The sequence below is a fragment of the Cynoglossus semilaevis genome, chromosome 2 (genome assembly GCF_000523025.1).
Source record: "Cynoglossus semilaevis isolate Cse_v1.0 chromosome 2, Cse_v1.0, whole genome shotgun sequence".
Taxonomy (NCBI): domain Eukaryota; kingdom Metazoa; phylum Chordata; class Actinopteri; order Pleuronectiformes; family Cynoglossidae; genus Cynoglossus; species Cynoglossus semilaevis.
The window spans coordinates 17625413-17648558 of record NC_024308.1 but is presented as its reverse complement, the minus strand read 5'-3'; the positions used below and the strand labels follow the sequence as shown (position 1 = coordinate 17648558).

The 23146-nt window shown below is 38.1% G+C and overlaps 1 protein-coding gene across 1 annotated transcript in view; it reads right to left on the bottom strand.

The window, feature by feature from the left end:
• Window positions 1–2969: 2969 nt before the first annotated feature.
• The window catches only part of ell (elongation factor RNA polymerase II), a 29384-nt gene continuing 9207 nt past the window's right edge, over window positions 2970–23146 (bottom strand). Inside the window, exons 2-12 of the mRNA XM_025053965.1 lie at window positions 19851–19895; window positions 15789–15910; window positions 13589–13752; window positions 13127–13377; window positions 12877–13001; window positions 9436–9517; window positions 7287–7920; window positions 7111–7177; window positions 6156–6327; window positions 6016–6060; window positions 2970–5926 (exon numbers count right to left, since the gene is read on the bottom strand). Coding sequence (XP_024909733.1) covers window positions 5816–5926; window positions 6016–6060; window positions 6156–6327; window positions 7111–7177; window positions 7287–7920; window positions 9436–9517; window positions 12877–13001; window positions 13127–13377; window positions 13589–13752; window positions 15789–15910; window positions 19851–19895 — 1818 coding nt within the window. The 3' untranslated portion in view covers window positions 2970–5815. The remainder of the gene's footprint in view (window positions 5927–6015; window positions 6061–6155; window positions 6328–7110; window positions 7178–7286; window positions 7921–9435; window positions 9518–12876; window positions 13002–13126; window positions 13378–13588; window positions 13753–15788; window positions 15911–19850; window positions 19896–23146) is intronic.

The following is a 23146-nucleotide window of genomic DNA, read 5'->3' as shown; positions in this document are numbered from 1 at the left end:
GATAGTAGTCCTGGCCAAAATATAGGTGACTGACAGGTGGCAGAGATTCTCAATGGGATAAATGACATTAGGGATGGACAGCATTAGTAGGGAGCATATCAGAATTACAGCAGGGGTTAAGCAGTTTTACATTAGAGGAGCAACGATACATACGTGCCAAATCACATTGTATTGTGTTGTGTGAGGGGCACCATCACAGTCGGCCTCAGACAGTCTGTTTTAATTTATAAAGTGAGGCCCATATGATGCCTGTTCAACATTCCTCTGAGGGAAACTGTAAAACAACTGAGCACAACATGAAGAAGTAGGAACAGAGGAAGCTTGAATATTATTCTATAGGCACGGAAACCTAGAAAATGTGCTGAGCCAAAACTAACAGTAGACCCAGTGTTAACTGGAACACCCTGATTTGTCAGCAAACTCATGATACTCCAACTGAACAAGTAGTTCAGTAAAAAGGGATTTTGAGCATACACAGCAGCAAAGTAAGAGTTTCTACCATCTTTTCAGACAAGCTACCTTGCACATTGACAACTACAGTCACAGTAGAGTCACACATATCCTCATCATCGTCAACTCCAGTCCACTGTGACAGAAGGCTGGGGCACTTGGAGTGTTTTCCTATGTAGCAGCTTTGACAGAAACCACATTTGTAGGGATGGGAGACACATGTTGTCCATGTTGTTGACTTTTAAACAGACTGCACATTTAAACCCAAATTTAGCACCTCAGTATAAAGTCAAGAAGTCATTCTCATATTTGTCACTTTTGTAATTATAGGCTTAAGGCAAAACAAGCATGTAACAAACAACTTGGTCAACAACTTGCTTTGAGAGTGGCTGGTGTAGGACTGGAAAGAAAGAATAAGGCATCAGGGAAGGATGTGTGTGGATGTGGCTGCACGGAAAGGTCAGCTTAGAAATAACAAATATTTTAAAAAAACCAAAAAAAACGAGCAATCCTTACTCATAAAAGCTCTGCATGATTCAGCTCCAGTGTAGAGATCTGGACCAGAGAAAGTAACCTGATTACATTTCAAAAGGTCGATCCTAAAACCCAAAAGTGGAAGAAGAAATATTATATTAAACACTAAGATTACTCTAACATGTTACAAAGTACAATGATATGACAGTTGACTTGAGTGCATCTTAATAGTCTCTCATGAGGCTCACGTTACTTTGTAGGACAATCACTGAATATGCAGAGGAAACAATCCTCTCCTCTCCTTCTCCTCCAGTGGTTTGGACATGGCACTGAAGGTCACGGCAGTGGATGTGACACTAACGAAAGCAAGCAGACACCGGATGATGAGACATGATTGTTTAAGATGTGTCTGTTAAACAAAGCTTTCTTAAACAAACATATTAATTTAAGTTGATTTAAATAAATGGATTCAAGTTGACCCTGTTTTGTACCTGTGTAAATGTAGAAATTTAAATTAATAACATGATACAGATCTTGACTTTTTAGAAAGTGTACACACTTGTCTGTTAATTGGTTTGGGTTTTATTTATTTCATTTTATAGCAGGAATATTTAATCTAGCCTTTTTCAGAGATTGAAAAAACTAAAAATGAATTACAAATCATTTTTCTGATACCTTAAATCCTGGTTATTCGTACTACAGTATTTTCAACTGTCTATAATTACTGAGCTCAACAAAATGACTGTATTCCAGAAAATGCCACAGACAGCAGAACCTCCACTGACTCTCATTAATCTTACTGTAGAACAGCACTATGTGACATAGGAATCAGGGCAGGGAAGCGTCCCTGGCTGCTGGAGATAACAACATGGCTCAATCCCAACATGCTGTTTGGTTATTTTTGCCTGAAATAATTTACTACACCACATTGTATTGTTAACATGAATACAGAAGGTTTGTATTTAGAGCAAGGACTTTCAAATATTTCAGTCTCAGCAGCGTACACAGACGGTATGAGGGCACAGCAATTTAAGGGCAGCTTTTGTTTTGTATTTGAATGCAACGCTTAAACATTCAGTTACTTGAAAGCACTTAAAAACAAATGTCTTAGTCACTGGCCAATAGTCCTGATGACAAGAACTGATTGACCTTGGATTGCAGCCATAGACTACGTATATTTCCACATCAAAGTTCAAATCTGCACTGCAGCGGAGATGAGGGACTCCGGCTCTTCCTCCATTTCACCGTTGACCTCCAGACATTTAAAGTATGTTTGAGTAGGGGATGTCAACCTCTGAGGAAGAGTGGGGGAGGGAAGTCGACCCCAGTCCCACAGCTGTGTGTGTAAACATGTCAGTGTACACGCTGCTGTATGTTGAGTGGAGGGAGAGATGGCAGCTTGCCACAATGCACTCACTGACCGGAGCCCCCTCCAGCTCCCTGAGCAGCAGTGCTGAGGCCAACTTTGGGAGGAGAGCCAGTAGCAGCACAGCAAGACTCAGGCTCAAACCCAGCACAGCCAACTGGAACTCAGTCGCTATGTAGATTCCTGTGATCTCACACTGTGTCAGATTACACCGAGCAGCGTCCTCTCACTTGCCTCGTCAGTGCATCTTCTGTTCACGCTGCCATGTCAGGTTCTTTTTAGAATCCACGTTTGTGTGTGAGGCACACATTTGGCAGCAAGTTTACATTTGCGGTTAATGAGGGAATGCACTTTAGAAGTAAGCAACTACGAGCTGGATTTGTGAGGGAAGTACCTGAGATAAAAAACACCAGGAGAAGCAGGGGAAATGTGAGGGAACAAACACGTTTCTTATTTTAATTCGTTGCTTTGTTTGAAAAAAAAAAAAAGGTTTGCAAACTTTGGGACTGCTGCCATCTACAGGACATATGCAGCATTACAACTCTCATGTCAACAAAATGTCAACATGGACAGAATTGAAGGGTAATGAAAAAAAATATTACCAAACGTAATATTTATAAATATTTCTTCAACAACATAAACAGTTTAAAACAAAATTTTTGTAGTAAATACCTTGAGATATTTAGGACTTTTTTATTAGAGATCAGAAGTACATTTCTGTTGATGCAATGACCTGTAAGAATAAGAGCTGTCACAACAGGAAGTGAACAAAATCGGTCCCTATAATCCACAGTATGTCATCACTTTACTGGTTAAGTGGCATGTTTTTAAAAATGTTTGTATTTGGACTTTCCCCTGTGGTGAGAGATAAAACAAACCAATAAACCACATCTAGAGGGCAGTTCTAAACCGACCATAGATAGAAGTTTGAGTGTAAACAGTTGTTTGTCTATATGTAGCCTTGTTGTATGTAACACAGTAGGTCCCTTCCCAATAACTGATGGGATCAGTCCCAGTTATTGTGTGATAACTAGTAACAATGCAGTTCAGAATTGCACAATAAGGATTTCATATAATTTTATTGAAACAAATATCAATTTCAGTCCCAGTCCCTTATGGTTTTCAAAAAGCGTGCTTTGGATTTTAGCCTCCACATTTTATGACTCTTCTCCAAAACACTCTTTGCTAATACAGCAGCATGTATATGCTCAGAGGAAAGAGGAAAAAAAACTTGAAACAACAGTTTGTTTTGGCACAACTCATACGGTGACACTCCTGTGCTGGCATCCATTACTCAGTAATACAGTTTGCTCTCCATTGCAGCAAAATTAATTTGAAGAAAAAAAACAAAACACATTAATTGACCATGAAAGATGTGTAACACAGTAAAGAAGCATACAGGAAAGCAACGGGGCCTCTATGGTTCAGGGTTGTGGTACTGGGCAGGTGCTGACTTCACTGACTGGACATTCACATTGTCAGGACCTGACTCCAGTATTGGTTCTGACCATGGCAGCACCCATGGGGAATCTCAGAGCATTGGCCTTATGTAGTGTCTGTGATGTCATTGAGCAGACTGACATTGTTTACAACACTTGAGCCCAGTGGTGCCATTCCTGTCTCTAGTAAAGGAGCCTCCTTTCACTCCTCACAGAAAAACTGAAAACTAGTCAAATGGAGCAAATGAAAGAACAGAAACATGGATCATATTGTGACATGTTCCTTGGTTAACATTTGGTTGGGCGCCATCATGTCAACCGGCTCAGTAAAAACTTTGGTATACTGTACACGCCAGTCCGACCGTTGTGTCATAATCAGGCACCAACTGGGTACAAATGGACCTTCACTTCACTTCTTCTTAGGTTATTTGTCTTTTTAGGTAAAGATACAAAGACCGCTCGTCTAACACTTTCATAAAGCATGCACTCAGATGGACAAAGAGGAAAAGTGTCATTTAGACAAAAAGTGCTGATTTTTCATTTTCACATAAAAAAGACCGAGGATTTCTTTGAAAAAGCTCAACCTCTGATACAGCATTTTAAATACTTCGTCGATGAGTTGATTTGATTCATTGGCAGGCGATAAACTTTTGCACCACCTCACACTGAATATCTGACATCATATTTGAAAAGGCAAACAGTGGTCACGTGTAACATGTCATTTTTTTTTCCTAATGGGAGGTCCATTGTACTCTACTTGAGGGGATGATTACTAATGACATCATCTTAACAGTCATCTTAAATGGGGTTCCACGAGGTCTGAGCCCTGTATCTACACTGTAAACACTGTTTTAGCACGTCCTATAGGAACAACGTAAGGATTTACAGTGTCTGAAGTCGAGAAAATTCTGAGATTAAAGAGAAATCCTTCAGAGCTGAAATCTTTGTTTGCATCATCTTACAATGAGAGGATCTCACATAGCTTGACTGGAGATGATCTTCAGATCAGATATCTTTGTATTATGAACATTATTAGCATTACAAATAATATCCCTGAAAACTAAAACAAAAAACAAAAAAAACCCCAAAACCCAGTTTGGCCAGGCCATGATGAGAACATAACTAAGGACCACTAACCCTGACTGAAAAATCACTGCAGCTCCCACTGAACAAATGAGAGTGAGAAAATTTATACCTGGAAACTGCGAGTACGACCTTCCCATATTACCCATATTAAGACATTTTCATATGATTTGTAAAAGTAAAGCCAAGCGCAAATATGTGCATCTAAGTGTGTGTGCATTAAGAGGCATGGTTTTGACTTGAGTCACAGAGTAATATATGCATCTCTTCAACAGAGTCATGATTATGAATGCCAGCAGATCTGACAAGTTGTATGAGCAAGGCAGCTTCAGAGTGAAAACACTGTTTGACATTTAAGAATATAAGGACTCCAGAAAAAGAGACTTAAGTTTTAAGTACTGGTGTCAAGGAGTGTAAAACACGATTCATTTCCCCTAGTAAAGTGTCAAAAATAAATAAAAAGAGAGAAGACAAAGAGAACATCACAACATTCGCTCCAGTAAATAGGGGAACCGAGGCAACATAACTTAAATTTTCTTTTCACAAAAACCAAATGAGTCGCTTGGCATACGATCAGCAGTTTTCATCTTAGTGTTTCTTTACCTGCAGTTTCTACAGCAGAAACATTTAGGGGGCGTCCCACAGTTGGCGCCCATGTTTTGACTCATGTGCATATAACAAAGGCTTTTATGCCAATGAACATTTCTTTCCAAATGCACTGGAACCACACAGATGGACTGGACCAAACCAGATGCAGGCCAGTTTTTCTTTCCGAAATAAGGGAGTAAACAACAAAAGCAACAAAAGAAAGAGGGGGAAAAAAAGATCACGAGTCTTGCCTAGTCCTCAGGGGAACCTTCAGCCCCATATTGAGGAAAATACTCTTCATGACATCTTTCACAAAAAAATGTTTTAGCACAAGTTGGAATCCAGTTTTTCTTTATCTGCTTGTTTTCCAGAGATGAGAGAAACAAGGTAAAAAAAAAACAAACAAAAAAAAAAACTACTTTTCCAGTTGTTGTTGATCGTACTCTGCAATAAGTCTTTTTATATGTGCCAGTTTTTTGTGCAGATATTCACAGCGGTTCTTGTCTTGGTTATAGTTTGGATTAGTCTGCAGGGGACATAAAAATAACAACGTCACAGTGGAATAAACCACTCAGTTACTTGTGCTACTATAGTAAATTTAACAGTTACACTTACCTTTTTTATTTTGTGATATTCTTGAAGTATCTGATTGTGGATTGTCTGTGAACAGACAGAAAAAAAAAATCAACCCACTTTACAAGAAGATATTTTCTGAAATTGAATAGATTTTTGCTTGTAATACAGTAGAAATCTACCTTGTACTTTTCTGTGCCTTGCTGAAGCTGCTTTAACTCATTGTCTAGCACAGTAAACTGCCGAGTAATGCTCTCTATGCGAGCATGGAGACCGCGGTATTCACTGTACTCTGCGTTGAAATCGTTTTTATATCTCTGGCGCTGCTCCGGCGAGTCAATCACTGTGTAAACCCTGGGAGGACAAGGAGAGGATGTGTTAGAAACATTTCAGCTTTGTACGTAATGTTGTTTGTCAATATAATTCAACGTGACACCAATTACTCACAAACTGATTTAAATCACCACATTATAGTTTATATTTTCATGCTTCGCTAAAGTGCAGGTCAGGTCAGTGCTGGTCAGGTCAGTGAAGATTTTTTTTACCAGTTAAATTTCTACTTCCATTTTCCAAATTGTTTTTTTTGTTCATATCTTTAGTTTTTTTTTAATTGCTCACGCTCCCTTTTCTCTCTCTTTTTTGAGAAAACACTGTTCAAATAGAAATTGTCTGTCTCTGCTCTGATAAGAGTTCGTTAAAAATTACTGCAGGACTACCCACACAGAACTGTACACACTGACAATCCAGAGAAGCCATGGTACTACTGAAATGTTCGTAGGCATGTGTTCCTGTCAAACATTACAGTTGCTGGTTATTAGTGGTGCCTTACAAACTGACAGGCTGGGGCAGTTTGTTTTCTTCTCAGAAAACGAGTCCCTCCAATGAGATTGACCAGAAACCCTGATAAACACTGGATGTGTGAGTCAGAGAGGGCAAGTCTGTGTATAGTAAAACTATGTCATCACTACATGTTTTGTACTTTTAAAATTGCTTCTAAATGTACAGTTTACCATTAGTTATGTTCTATTTTATGCACCAGTTTAGCACTACACAGCTTTATTTAGCAAATAACAGAAAAACACATGGAGCACAGTCACTAAGTGCAGTAGGATCTGAAGCTGCTTCTGAAATACTTACACAAGGTATTCAGCCACTTCAGGCACTGATGACGGGATACCAGTACGGTTGCACATTCCATTCAGATCTGTAACAACATTAGGAGCTAATTTTATAATGAATTGGAGCGAAAGTAAAAATAGTTCCATATAGAATAAGATGTAGAGGAGAATATTCAGTCTGCGTGTTGCTCTCACCTGTGCTTTTCTGTGAAATACTGTTGCTTTTGAGGTTTTTCAGGCTCATCTCACAGGCTTTGTTAAGCTTAGGCACATGTTCGTCACAACTCTTTCTCTCCTCCACCTTTTCTTGATTTATTTCTGGTACTCTGCCTTTGTCTTTGCTCTTCCTCTCCTTCTCTTTGCTCTTCTCCTTCTCTTTATGTTTTTTGGACTTCTTTCTGGATTTGCTATTACAGGACACGAGACTTTTGTCCCGGGTGCCATCCAGAAGTGAGTGTCCAGAAGACGACGTGCTGATGCTGGGTGTAGTGAGCGCTGTCGAAAATTGTGAAAGTGGTTGGCTGAGCCTCTCCGACACGGCTGACTCCTGAGGGTCACAGTCTCTCCCATTGTGGCTGGAGTCATTGCTGACATCTGACAGTGCTTCGAAAGGACGGGGAATGTCCAGCATTGGAAGGTGCTGGGAGCTGGACGTCGTCCCACTATCAGACATAGGAACAGCATCTGCCTGTCCTCCACCTGTCTCTCCTCTCCCATTGGAGGCGTTCAACTTGCCATTAAGAGCGGCTGTTGCAGCCTTGCTGGCGAGGTGTGATATTCTGGGCTTTTTGTTGATGAGAGGATCGATGAAGTCAGCAGCCGGTCGTTTCTAGAAGGACCAACACAAAAACAGTTTTAGTTATGGTTGATAAAGTTAACATTACAATTAGTTAAAAAACAGTGAAGGCAGTAGCCACTGTTTCTTGCTTTGCAAAAGGTTTAAATAAAACACTAATATTTGCAAAGCAGAGCAAAAGCTTACTATCCCACTGCTCCTGATTTCAAAGTTCAACTGTATCTATAATCACTATAGTATTGCCTCTGGTCTCTGTGATAGAGTCTTGTTTGCAATATACCCTATCCAGTGAGCGGCTTGAGATGCACAACCTGTTTATAGCACACATCACACATAACTCACTAAAAAACCAAGAGGAAGTAGACAATAACCCATTACCCTGGGATTTCCTTGTTAAAAGTAGAGCAGATAAAACACAGTGTAATATAGAAGTGATGTAAAAGGCACAACAAACAAACTCAGCCTCCAAAGGAAAAAGTAGTTTCTCCCTTAGACAGATGTAACCTGCAGATGACACTGGGAGATAAATGGGTCCCAACTGACCCCAGCTGACACTAATGTCTTTGACCCAGTATGTGTGGGCTGAAAGAAGAACCAAGGATGAGCTTCATGTTGGCCTTGAAGACAAAACTGTTTATGGAGCAACATCAGGTCTCCCCTCAGGTGACAGCAGTTTTAGAAGAAATAATAAAAAATTCTGCATCTGCAGCACTACCTATTTGTTTCTACTACCTTCTTGAGGTTTACATGACACACTATCTCCTTGCTTTTCCAACTTTACTTTAAATGTGTGCACATCCACATAAGCTGTTTGCTAGTGTGTGCATGCACCATATTTACCAAAGGTGTGAACGAAAAGGAAAAAGACATTTAGTCAGAGAGGGAATGGGAACAAAATTGGAATAAGAACCTACTAATAAACCAAAGTAGTCCATGCATCTGTGCTAGACTAAACAATACATAAACTCAACTCAAGAGTCTGGACAAACATAAAAAAATTTGACTTCAGAAAAAAGATATTTTGTGCAGCGGTTTTCCAAGTACCACAAGTACAACATGATACAACATGAAATACAGCAGCACAGGCCTAGACATACAGTGAGGATGTGAAGAAGATGGTTCTTTCCTAATAAGATTATTAGCCTTTTATCAGACAAAGTCACACTGTAGAATGAAGCAGCACTAAGACTAGCAGTTCAATTCCCTCACTCTCTCTGCCTGTCTGCGTTTATCCATAAAGGAACTAAGTATATATATATTTCTCTCACACTTGCCCTGCTCTCTGTGCATCTGTTTCTCACCATATAATGGCTGTACTTAAGGAACTAAGTATATATATTTCTCTCACACTTGCCCTGGGTAAAACTGCTACAAGGTAAAATTGCTTTAACAAGTAGAGTCTTTATATTTACTCAACAAAAACTCAAGTGACCCAACAGAAAAAAAATACGTCAAAGAGAAATTTCAAATTGAAGGAAAAAGAATGATCCAACCCATGAGCACATGAAGAACTCGCAGCTCATGTGTGTCTGGGAACAGAAAGCTCACCTGCGAGGGCGAGCTGCTGGCCAGCTCTTTGGGTGGGCTCTCTGGTGGAGGGGCAGAGCTGTTCTGGGTTTGGCATTGCTTTCTATAAGTTTGGACACAGACACACAAAGACAGAAATTGACATAACTTTGACAATCACTCGATACTATTTTGAACCCAGAAGCATTTAATCAATGTTTTCAGCCTGGAATTTGTGGAGTTCACATTTCATTGTTATTACGATTCAAACTAATAAACAAGACAATTTTGTCAATAATGCCACAAAAGGCATCTCAACCTCAAGCCAATATGAAAGGTTCACACTTATTCACAAAGTTCACAAATACCACCTTTGACCGTTTGTCGAGGAACTTGATGTATTCTATTAGCTATTTAGGTTGATTAGCTTTACTGTTTGGTGCATTAAGTATTAAGTACAGACAAAGTTCCATTTGATGTTATGTGGATGTAAATGCAACAGTGAATACGTATTAATCGAAATCAATGAGCAGTGCCTCATCAATCAAGTCAAAACAAAAGTAATTCTCATTTACCAGGATATCGTGGGCATGACGAAATATTGGGTTATTTAAAACATTTTAATCGTAACTATCAGCATAGTAAACACACAACGCAGTTACAGGAGTGACATCGCGTTACTAACAATGGAACGGAGTGATCTACATTTGTAATCGCCGCAGAACAAAGTTTTTTTAGGACAACTAAATGAAAAAAATAAGACTGTTTGACTCAAAGTCTCAAATACTGTATGACTGTAATTAGCGGTCTGAGGTTTAAATGCAACACAAAAATTAACTAAAGCTTTGAATATTTGAATGTTAATTGTTAATAAAAAAAATATAAAGTGTTGTAAAATATTAATATGGTATTGTGAAGCTAAATATTGCAATATTTTAGTGTATCAATATTAAAGCTTTGAATATTTGAATGTTAATTGTTAATAAAAAAAATATAAAGTGTTGTAAAATATTAATATGGTATTGTGAAGCTAAATATTGCAATATTTTAGTGTATCAATATTTTCTTACACCCCTCCTATTTACTGAAACATTAAGTCATATCAATGGCCCAGCCAGGTTCTGCCAGGCAATGATAAGATGTGTGTGTCTGCCTGTGTGTGTGTGTGTGTGTGTTTGTGAAACGTTGAGTATAAATATGGCCAGTCAGTGAGACATGTTGAAGCCTCAAAGTGAGATAGCAGGTTGACACATGGGAAAACCTTGAACCCGTGCCACCTGACACTAGGATCAGCATGTGCCAGAACAGTGTAGCCTCATGTACGTTTCGATCATGTTGCTGTGCTGCTGCGTGACTGACTATATTAGCTCAAAACTCTGACGGTGCAGGGAATAGAAGGGGGGAGGGAGGTGGGAGGCCAGGATTGATAGTCTGCTGATAAACTAACACACAGCTCAAAGTACAGTTAAAGCCCAGACACACACACACACACACACACACACATGGCCTCTGCTACTGCTTTTACAAACAAAACACATCACGTACACGCATGAACTACTTATTAGATTTTGCACCAAAACCTCTCAGTAGGCTGTTTAAGATCTAAAAGAAATCTGAGAGTGACCACAAGAGCTGAAATCATAGGCTATATACAAACTGCAAATTAGGTTTTGCTCTACTTGGCAGTGCCGCTGCCTGCAAACAATGACAGACTACAGTACATTCTGCACAGGAATCCAAGCTATAACACATTTGGGCTTACACTACTAAAACTTAAATTAAAAAAAAAGAATGAATGTAACAGTTTTACTTGCATGAAATAGTGATTAGCAGCTAAATTAAATGTTGGATGGATATTTACGTCTCTACTGGCTGTTCTTGGACATTACATTTTCACCTACATGACACCTTTAAAAAAATTTGACTATTCATGTGTAAATGTGTATAATGCAAATACCAATGATGTACATAAACAATGCAATACAACTCAATAAAATTCTGTGCAAATATGTGTATAGTCATGGGAAGATGAGACTGCCTTGGGGCATCTGTTACAGCTGGAAAGTGGGACAAATAACAAGCTGTGGCAATCCTAAAACTCCACTCTGTATAAACTTGTTGAGACTTCTTGGCAGTAAACCTGCCCATTACTGCCTCAATACAGCAGTGATACATCAGATTGGCTTTGTCTTTTACAGAAATGCCTTCATTTCATGCCTTCACTACGCAAACACAATTTCAATGAAAAGCATTTTTGCTTATTCTACTATACCTAACATTAGGGATGTTCCTCACAGCTACAGCACTCCATTCACTGCTAGAGTGAGGACCTTGCTGGTGTTTAACCAACTGGTGCCACAATTCTTGTTTTGACAGAACATAGTTGCAGTTCGCTTTTCTCCTGTTGCTAACAGTCGCTTAAAGTGACAGACATCCAAGAAGGCATTGTGGCAGTATCGAGATAGGAGATACCCTATACTGGTATTGGTGCTGCCCTACTTAAAACCTGTCTACTGACGTTAAACAATGGACATATAACCGCCCCAGAAAACCACATTTTAAGATTTTTTACTTTAAAGATGCAACACAATTTCACAGGGCTGGTTAGTGAATGTGGTTTAGGGGTTAACGTCAATTGTCCAAATATTAAAAAGGATACAGTTCCAATTTTTTTTCCTCCATGTTAAGTTAAGGTCTCAAGTATGTACTTAACGCACACTTGTTTCCTCTATAAATTCATAAAGAGTCTATAAAACAGACATCTTGCAGGTCTGGCAAAAGCTAGAATAAAGACTGTATGGTCGCCAGGGAAACAATTAAAGCTGTGTTTAAACTGTGTTAAAAGTCGCCTCATCTTCTAAGACTTCAATATAAAACTGGTCTTTCGGAAAGGAGCAGTGCCCTTCCAGGGTTTTTGTTGAAAGCTGTGGATGGCTCTGTCCAATCCTTATACAATTTATGAGGATAAATTACAGCTGAGAAATAAAATAAAATAAAAAAAGCCCTGATCATAAATTGTAAATAGGTGTCTGCCAGATCCGCTGTTTTGTTAGCCACTCCTGATGAAGCACTGATTTCTTTCCCTTTCTTCTGCCTGTGTCTGTCTGCCTATTTCTACCTCTCTTTCTCTATCACTCTTACACACAAAACATGTTCATTTGCTGAGTGTTTGGGGGTGTGGAAAAAGCTCTTAATAGAGATAGTCCAGATGTCTCATTAGGTTTATTGTCTGGTTTTTAGTATACTAAAGAGTGAAGGAGGCTTAGCAATGTCTACTAAAGAGCAGAGATGAGCAGAGACATAAGGCGGGAGGTGGTAGGGAGGTCTGGGATGTCTGTGGTATTAATAAATAAATATATCTTAACCAAATAAAAGGAGACTAAATCTCTTACTACAACAAAGTATTTTTCCATATAATTTGCAACACAACTACCATAGCTCTTTATGAAAATCAAAACCTCAGTTTGTATTTATTTGATTTACCTGAACAAGATTCTTGTCAAAAGCTGCTGGTCCCCTTCTGTATAGCCCGGCCAGTCCTTTTGAACTTCTTTAAACAAAAAGTCCTTCAATGTGAAGGTGCTGTCTCTCCCACTGAGATTCGCCACCTGGAAAATGGCACAGTTCAAGTACAATGACCTCTTATAGGGCTAAATGGAAATAGTAAGGGTCTGACTGGCTAATGTACAAGCAATACGTATCAGAAGGTAATACATGTGATTAAATCTGAGACCTGTTGCAGGTGGCTGTCCAGGGAGTCTTTATCTAAAGGTGAGAGCCCATCTTTCTGTAACCTTAGGATCAGCTCCGGCTTCTTGTATGGCTTAAGGGCCAGCAAGTGTATGAGGCGCTCTCTGAGAGGCCGATGCTGCGTTGCACTTTTTTTAATATTACTACTAGAGATGATAACAGGTCGAGAAGTTCTTCTCAGCGGGGCAATATCCGAGACGACAGACGCGGGTTTCCGTATCTGGACCTTTTTTCCTGAATGTGAACAGAGCAGAAGTTGGAAAACAGACAATATGGAAAACATTTTAAGAGTAGTTTTTAATTGCAACTATGATAAATGTATGCGATATCTTCCTATCTCAACAAATATGAAACTAATTTCGACCCCTCAGAGCCAACTTGGAACTAGGTTTACAGTGCATTTCATTCCCATCATGACATGAACCAACATAGAACATCTTCTCACCTAAGTATCTTCCCCCTGGTTTGATGACAATTGCACTCCTACTGCGACTCTCCTCCTCAGCCTGGGCCATGTTTTCTCTGGCCTTCTGGTATGAGTCATCTGTGGCACACACTGTAATCTTGTCCTGGATTCCACCCAAACAATCCAGTTGAATACTCCCTTCACTGCCAAAACACAAAGAGGTGACAGTGAGAGAACAGAGGAACTCCAGAAGAAGAACTACTGGTAGAAAGGGTGCTGTATGATTGTTCTGCCTATGTGACGTTAACAGGTTAAAATGTAATGTCATATACAGTACACACATATGAGACACTAAGTTAATTGTCAGCCTTAGCCTCAACTTCTGCAAAAATCATTTTTAGTACATTAATAGCTATACAGGTCAGGTTTACACCCTTTGAACAACTTTTTATTTGAACAGTCCATTCAACTGTGCATTCCTCCACTGCAACTAGATTCTCCTTCACTTTGACGACAAATTGGCAGCAAAAGTGCCTGAGTTGGAGGAGAACTCTGTAATTTTGGTTTTCCATTGGACCTCAAGGCCAATTAGGATCAAGTCACAGTGGATGAACTTCATCTGAGCAAAATGCTATAATATCTTAAAGAGGTGGCAGTCAGAGAAGCAGAGGAGTGTTGGTGTTGTTCCTTTAGACCTTAATATTTCTTCTGTTAAACACAAACTCTTGGCTTCTGACTAACTAGCAGTTTTAGCAGATGTAAGACTGAGGAGAATGCGAAGGATTAGGTTGCAGACTTGATTTGGGAAAGGGAACAACACTACACAAAGCACAGATGCAGTTAAACAAAAATAAAATGCAAAATTTGTATCAATATATTTTAATACCATTTGCAAAAGGTGGAGTGCAATTATATTTATATAGAAAATTAAGACAAAAATATATAAGTATAATATATATTTATCCAAGATTACTTAACATTAAGAGAAAGCTCTACTGGAAATGAAAAATTGTGATGGTAAAAAAATGAGGGACAACCTGTACCCTAGGAGACTTGGGCTAATCCAGCTGCACCTGATTGGCCCTTGTGAGCAATTTCATCAAACAACAGGAGACAATGTTTAAAACTGTCCACTTTTTTGGTTAGCCTATGTAAGCATCATTTTAAGGCCTATAACTACAGTTTTTAAGAGACTTTGTGGAGGTGGAGAACAAGGTCTCTTAGGACACAAAGGTTTTCCTACAAGGAGTAATCTTATTTGGGAGTTTTGTATTCAATGCTGAGATGACAGCAGTCTGCTGGCTAGGAGTGATAGACCCAAAGGTGAGAAAGAATTCTTTAGGTCAAACTATCGGCAAGATAGGCAGCACCACAGCATTCCTTACACCTCCTACTCAACAACAATACACCATTTCTCTCGGATTTGTTTGTCTTTCCACGTTACTGCTATCTCCTGGAGCAGCTCTGGGAAAACAGAGCGCACAATCTTTCCTATTACGTTTTTTTTTTCTTTTCCGACATTTCTTGCCATCAAAAACACTTTTCCATGACCTCAAACTAGGCAGACTGTCCTCGGATTGTTGAGCCTGGCATTTGCTCCCTTCCTGCACATCCAGTTCTTGGATGGATGATGATGCAGGCCCTGAGCCATGGAAGGCTTTGCAGCCAACTTAGTAGGCTTGGACAAGGTAGTTGGTGCCTTAAAGCCTGGGGTCTGAGTCTAGGTGCAGCGGCTAAGCACCTGAATGTTTTTCGTTTTTCAACCTGGCAGAGCTGCTTTGGTCATCAGCAGCTCGTTTTCACAGGCCAGCTAATCCACACAAGCCAACATTAGGTATTACTTCCATTTGTGAACTATTTCGAAGCATTACAAATTAAGTGCAACTATGGCCAACACTAACATTACTTTGATAATTACTTGTAAGAAAGCTAAAAGAATTGCTACTTCACCGGATTCTTTGGCCGTATCAGAAGTGTAGTTAAACAATATAACAAAAATAGCCAATCACATTATCTCCAAACATGTGTTGTCCTTCTCAAATATCACACTTGTTTTATTCAAAGTAGGTTTGTTACCTGAATTAACATAAGTAATGCACATGTCATTCTGCCAAATGTTATTATGAACCAGAATTACCTCCTCGTTCAGTTTTGATTATGTAAGGCATAACTGAAAGCTATTGATTGATTGGAATGGTAACTGTTGAGAATGAGAGAGACAAAGAATGTTTCTTCTTACCTGGTGATGTACTGCTGGATGCAGTCAAAGCTGCCCTGGGGGTTATCTCTGCCCACATTGGACAGGTAAAAAGTAAACGACTGCAGTTCACTGGAATTTTCAGACCGTGGTATTGAAATTTTCTTTTGAAGAGAAGAGAAAAGATGAATTAAATATATGTGTATATTATTATATCTTCTTCTTTTGGATTGGAATCTGGTGTCCTCACTGTGGTTTTGGTTGAGTACACACACACACACACACACACACACACGCACTGCCTGTTACCCTATTTCTTCCACCTTTCACTGCATATTCATTGAAACCCAATTTATAGTAGTACTAGTATCAGTACTAATTATCATAATGTGAAATTGTCCAAGCAGGACTATTGCAGAGCAGAGAAAAAAAGTGGATTGTCATTTGAACCTGTGTTACAGACAAAACCTGCACTGACATGTGATCAGTGTGTAGGCAGCTCAACTCCACTTACCACAGGCCTCAACACATGTGAAGGCTGCAGGTGGTCAGCTAAAAATAAATACAATGCCCTTTATTCACCTTTGTGGAGGACCTGGTTATTGACTATATTACCAGATTTATGCTACGTTTTTGGTATATTTTACATGAAAAGACAATCTTTCCCTTTTCAATGCTACACTCCCTTAGTTTTTAGTTGAGACCTGCTCTCAGTCACATTTTTACTCGCCATTCCCAGCGTGGACCACTGCCCTGTTTATCATCTACTATTCTACTACATTTAACAACAAGCATGCATATCTCAAATGAGCATGTGTTGACATGTATTTTTCAGGTGCGTTAAGGTGTGTTAAATGAAATTTACTTCTGACGATGTCTGAAATAATTTCAAGGACAGAGGCATTAACAGGCATTAACATGGAAATAGCTTTGTGTTTAGCATGAAACAGCACATACTTACTGCTGTTAATTTCCATGTTAATTCAGGACAAACAAAATTCTTATTATTGATAATGACAGTTTCAAGCCGACCAGTTTACTTCGTTATACGTAGCCTATGAAACACAAACACACATATGTTAGATGGATACTTCGATGTAGCTGAACAAGGGGCATTAGAGTTCATTTATTCTGAGATGATGCAGAGGAACTGGCTGAAAGACAAGGTGCGACACAGTAATTCAGCTGACTCACAGTGAAGAGGATGAAAGAGGCTCCTCCACACCAAATGGACTCCGAAAGAAGTTAAGTTTTACTTTCACAAAATATGCATTATCCTTATGATTAAATTTAACACGTTTGTAGGAGGTGACATTCTGACACACGGGTTGTTAAATTTAAACTGAAATAAATTACCATAAGCAATATATATCATTGTGAGTTTGTGAAGTGAAACATAATTTTGCAAGTGTGAAGTATTGATTCCCACCTATTTTTAAAAAAAAGAAACAAACATGAAATTCTTAAACTAAAGGCCTGATGAGTACAAAAGGTTAATAATAATAACGTCAATATTCAATCGTCAATATTAAAGTAAACTATAAAAAAAAAAATCGACCTAATACCACCATTTACAAAAAAAAAATAGCGACGTGGGTTTAAAATACACTAGCTTAGCTTGAATCCAACAAATCATTTTGCAGGATTTTTTGATCATTTTATATGCAAGAGAATTTATTAAACCAAATAATGTTTTTTTTGGCCAATAAACATTGAACCTGACTGGAAATACCATTTACCTGCTCTTCCACCACAGTGAAATCTGTACCTTTTAATCTAAAGACATGATGTTTTGTCTTTGTGTCTACATTTGCACATCTCAGCGAGAGAGAGAGAGAGAGAGGGAGAGAGAGAGAGAGAGAGAAGGAAGTGAAGCGGATGAATGAATTCATATAAATAATGAATATGGGATGTCAATGTGACAGGAAGGCCATCTGCTCTGTAATTTAGTCAGTTTAACACTTCTGCCCAGTATTCTGATGTCACTCGCAAAAGATTTTGCTCAAGATTGTGTGCTCTGCTGCAGGAACAGAAAATAACACCACTTTATAGGCTTAAATCATCAGATGACAAACAAATCAACCATCTGGAACTATGCAGTTGCATGTGAAATATTGCGCAACAATTTAGATTTGGCAAGTGCATTCATTGATGGAAATAATACCATATTGTTTTATATAAACAAAGCTGAAGTACAGTTAAGGAATTTAAGTACAGATACATATATGTTGAGTAAAGCTTCTGAGATTGACACCTAGGAGAATTTTACTGGTGTGAAAAGCTTTAGAACAACAATACAAAAGAGGAAGGTCGACTGTAAACAGGGCTGGAATGTTCTGCGGTTGGCCATTCTTATTCTGAAAACAATATAGATGAAATGTAAGTTTAAATGTAACATTATATACAAATTGCAATGAGCTATTTATTTATTGATTTAAAATAAATGTATGTAGATAGCGTAGTTGCAGACTTTTAAGTTAGCCAGTTCATAAACAAACTTTACACCTATGGTCAATTTTAGTGCACAGTCACATTCTTGTGTCTGATTATCAAATTTAAAAGGAAGTACACAGAATGCAGCAGGGTTAAAGGCAATGTTGTTGTACATGTGACACATTGACAGATGACTTGTGGGCTCTGTGTGTTCAGGAACGGAGCAGTTATTCTACAAAATGCAGCCTGGTGACAACAATGACAGTGAGACAGAATAATGTTTAACTACCTGAGCTCTTCAGCAGAACTCTTACCCAATTTTTTTCCCAACATTAACAGCACAGATGAGCAAATATGCACTTCAGACTGTGCATGCTCAGGCTTGCAAACCCTGGGTTTAGCCAATGTGGGAAGAACCAGCTTGTGTAGTAAATGCTGGTGAGCGTGAAGATGTTTATTGTATGCACAAGTACTAGTAAACAATAGTTAAAACTATAAAAAAAATAAAAAAATTGTCAAACGGGCAGAAGAAAATGCTAGCAGTTGGGTTGTGTCTGTCTCCTAGGACAGCCGAGGCCCGGGGACATTGTTGATGACAGCTTAGAGTTCAAAAATAGGCTAAGTAGTACAAGAGTATGATGGTCTTGAAAAACAAGACAACTTAGTGTCACCAGAAGCTACTGGTTAAATTTGTCAAAGCTGAATAGTCAATTCAGAATACTGCTTTCTATAAGAAACCCTTAATTTGGTTTTAAATCAGGGGTAACCAACTATATTTGTTGGAGAGAGGGACAGACCTTGGGGGCCAGACACCCAAAATAAATAAATAAACAATACATTTTGTTTTAACAGAAACTAAAGAGTCATAAATGGTGGGAATTATTATACAATATTAAAACAACCATAAAAGGTTTCATTTTTCTTACTCTATGTTTACTCTTTACAAGTCAACAGTGTTGACATTAGAACACCAGAACACCATCAAAACATCATCTACTTTCATCTACCAAACCATAACCTTGTATTTCCTTTATCTGTAATACAGAGCTTTCTTCCATCTCATGTCACCTAAATTAAAAGCATCACTAAGTCCAACAGTTTTTATTATGACTGCACAATTAAATCAATCTGGCTATCATTAGTGGGTAATGTGCTAATTTTTATGAGTGCTTTATTGTCATTCAAGAGCAGATTCTTTGTAGCAAACAAAGAGCACATTCTTGTTTGAGAACTGAATCTAATCGATGCAGACGCAGGGCAAAATGTGTCTTGATGGGCACACCATGTGGCCATCACATGTAAAGACAGACTGAGATCATACTGAATTGTAAATTGATTAAGAGGATACAGGGTGAAAGGGCAGTGTGGTGGTACATGGCTAAAAACACAGTAACAGGGAGAAAGGGAGCTAGATAAAGACAGAAATGTCAATAAGGAAATAAAGAAATTAACCAAAGCTGGAAAAAAAAATCATATTTCATGGATTTCAAAGATATTTGACCTAGTGTCATAATACAAAGGCTTTGGTGTTTTTTTCAATAACTGTCACTCTTTTAGGGTTGTTAACAGGTTTGAAAACTTAAAGACCTTTAAAACTGTCCAATGTTTTATTACACTAAATAGAATTGTGCAAACATGAAACTGAGAAAGAGAAAGGAAAACAAATCTTACCCCTTGATTTCCATTGAATCTGATCAATGGTTGCAGTGACAGCACCTGTAAAAGATAACATAATTATGAATGTTTATTAAAGCAAACATCACACAGGACATAAGAGCACAACAACAATAAGAACTTGTCCATTACTTACGAAACCTCTAATGCCAGATCCTTAATCTCTAATTGAATGGAGCCTTATCTGATTTAAATGTTGCAATTGAGATACTTTCATGCAATCAATTTTTTTAAATAATCTCAGTTTAAATGTTTAGATAAATCCTATATATTCAACTGCAACCAGCTCCAGTTGGACAATTAGCATACACACTGGTTATACATTAGATGAAAGTAGAAAGTGTAAAATGTACATCATGCCCTCTTGACAATGATTTGAATGTAGTTTACCAAGAATGTTGTAATGACATCATATACAGTATATAGCGAGACATTTCTTTTTTGCAATGCTTTAATGGATCAAATGTGATTAAGTGAATGACAGAAGAGTTCAAGGCAGGATAATCACATTCAAAAACACCAATGCTTTGTATTCTAGTTGAATAACAACCATGATATGCAGCATGTATTGAAAGATTAGTGAGCATCTGTTCTCTAAACTTAACTGCCTTATTTAAAAAGGCCTGTGTGAAATAATCCAGGAACACCTAATGGTGAACACACAAATGGAAAACTCAACCATTCATTTTATGATAAAACATTGTACTAAAAGTTGGTAATTGTACCTTTAATCCACCTCAGTGATAACTGATCTCCAACAAGTAGCATTTATCTGGTCTATTTCTCTTGTTGTTACTATATGTAGGTTTGTATGTAGTAGGTTTTCTTTTAGATACAATTTGGAAATATGAAGAAATTACCATACAACAGAAATAAGACCAATAAAGAACTAATGAACATTTAGCTAAAATTTGGAACTACCATAAAGACTTAATTTTCTGTTGTAACTAAAGCATGGGGAATGTTTCAAACGGCAACATATTCAACAAATAAAATGTGAAAAATAGACCCAAGCAACTCTTGCTTACTCCAGCTTTACAGATGTGATGAAGTGACAACTGCTGATGATGCAATTTTCAGGATGTTATCGAGATTAGTTGAAAGAATAGTTGAAAAAATATTAGGGGTGGAACTTCAATGTGTTAATATACAAAATGACACAAATTGCAGCCTTTTTATTTTGCTTATTTCTGGAACCCAAGGAACACTGATTCTGACTCTATCACTAAATAGGTGGCAATAGTCATAGGTAATAATGCACTTTATATGTATATATGTTGTTCAAGCCTATGTCTTTTCATTTATATAGTCATCAACAAAAATTAATTTGAATTGATATCTTGGCCTATTGGATCTAATACTGGTATTTGCTAAAAAAAATTAGTTAAATTGACAGAATTCTTTAAATCGACAGATTTGTTTGATTGTGCCCCAGAGTGTAAACTGATAATTATGGGAAAACATCAAAATATGGTTTTAGTGAGCTGTAAAAGCATTCAGGAAACATATGACTATATGATCTCCAACAACAGAAATAACATGTAACATGTATGTAAAGAGCATACAGCCACTGTAGGACAAACTCAAAGATTCTCTTGTTCTCTGTGGACAGAAACCACCTCAGAACACCTGGACCCATTGTTGTCTCACATTCCCTGGTTAATGCCTATAGTGTTCATTAGAACACCACTTTTAGCTCTCCTGCCCTGCACCACCCCCCACAGCATTACTGCCAACATAGTGCTACCCTCAGCCTGTTCATTTGAATGGGCTGCTGACATGTCACTATTTTCTGGGACCTGAGCCCAGAATGTTCCACAGAGCTAACCTTAGGGACACAGTATGTGTCCTGACCATGGTTTCATAAGGAGGATACGGGTGTTCTCTCTCTTTCTCTCTCTCTCCCTCACACACTCTTAAACTGAAACATACAGTAGTGAACATCGACTACAAAGCATGAACATGTAATGGAGCAGCCTATAATACAAAAGAAATGGCAGAATGTTTTAAATCTGCTGCCCTGTGGGATCAGGTAAGTAAAGTGAATGCAAATACACCAACAAAACATAAACCCCATATTCCCAGATTGGAAAGCATAAATATAGCCATCTAAAAAAAGTGAAGATTGAGTAACTGACAGTGAAAACTGCTTGTAAAGTTACATTGTGACCCCATATTGATATCACAAATGTATGACCCCTGAGACATCTAAGTAGCTGTCACTTGCAGTCACAGCTGTCAATCAAGATTTTATCAGTTTTTTTTTTATTAATTCCTGGACATTTCATGCGGCCCCATTTGAATTCCAGCCGACCCTGTTACAAACGTTTTAGGCTGGTGTGAAAAGTGGTGTTCTGTGTCCCAAAGTTCAAAATTCATTGGACACACTTTTTTTCACCTATCAATTCAATTTGTCCCACTCACTTGGAGAGAGAGAGTGTGGCTCAGGGACCAAAAAACGTCTTTTCAAATACAACTTCTTTAAAAACAAATCTTGTGGGTCACACATTGGTTTTGCAGTAAGATAGTAGCTAAATTACCAACACAAATACAAAGAGGAAGGGTTTTTCAAAAGAGACCTCAGTCTCCAGACCTCCAGTCAGATGAGTTTGTGTGGGACAAATTGGTTCAATCAGTCAAAGTGCTCCCCAAGTCTCTCATCGATCAAAGAGTTCTTTTGACGCTCAGGTTGGCTTTTTACACTTAATTTGCAGTTTGTGATTGTTGAGAATTACTAAATATAACAACTGATGCTAATGTATTAAAAATGATCTACTTTTTTAAAAAATGCCCTGATAATTAAAAATATGAAAAAATAGTATGTTCTATAAAAGCAGCTGTTATGCTGTTGACCATAAATTGTGTGCACTGCTAAAGTAATAATAATCATTATATATATTAAAAAAACAATTCACAAGAATCTGTAAAATAAATAGCTTAGACTACTGCGTGTCCACTGCACCTAAGGAAATATAAGAGCCTGAGGTCAATCACTAATGGCCAGCTGTGGTATAGCTGGCCAGCAAAATCAACTTCCAGGTTCAACTCTTCTGTATAGGTTCCACAAAAATCTGCAAAAATGCTAAAAAAAAAAATACAAGCAAGTTGAAACTGAAAACATCAACTTTTTACAAATTTTTCATAATTGTTACCTTTTCGATTTTGCCTTGAGTGTTAAAACTGTGATCCACTATATTAAAAAAGCGTTTAATGATGTATAAGGTTCAGTTTATCTGCTAATCTGCTAACATGGAGAAAATCTCTTTGGCTTTTAATGGCAGCTCTGTCACAGC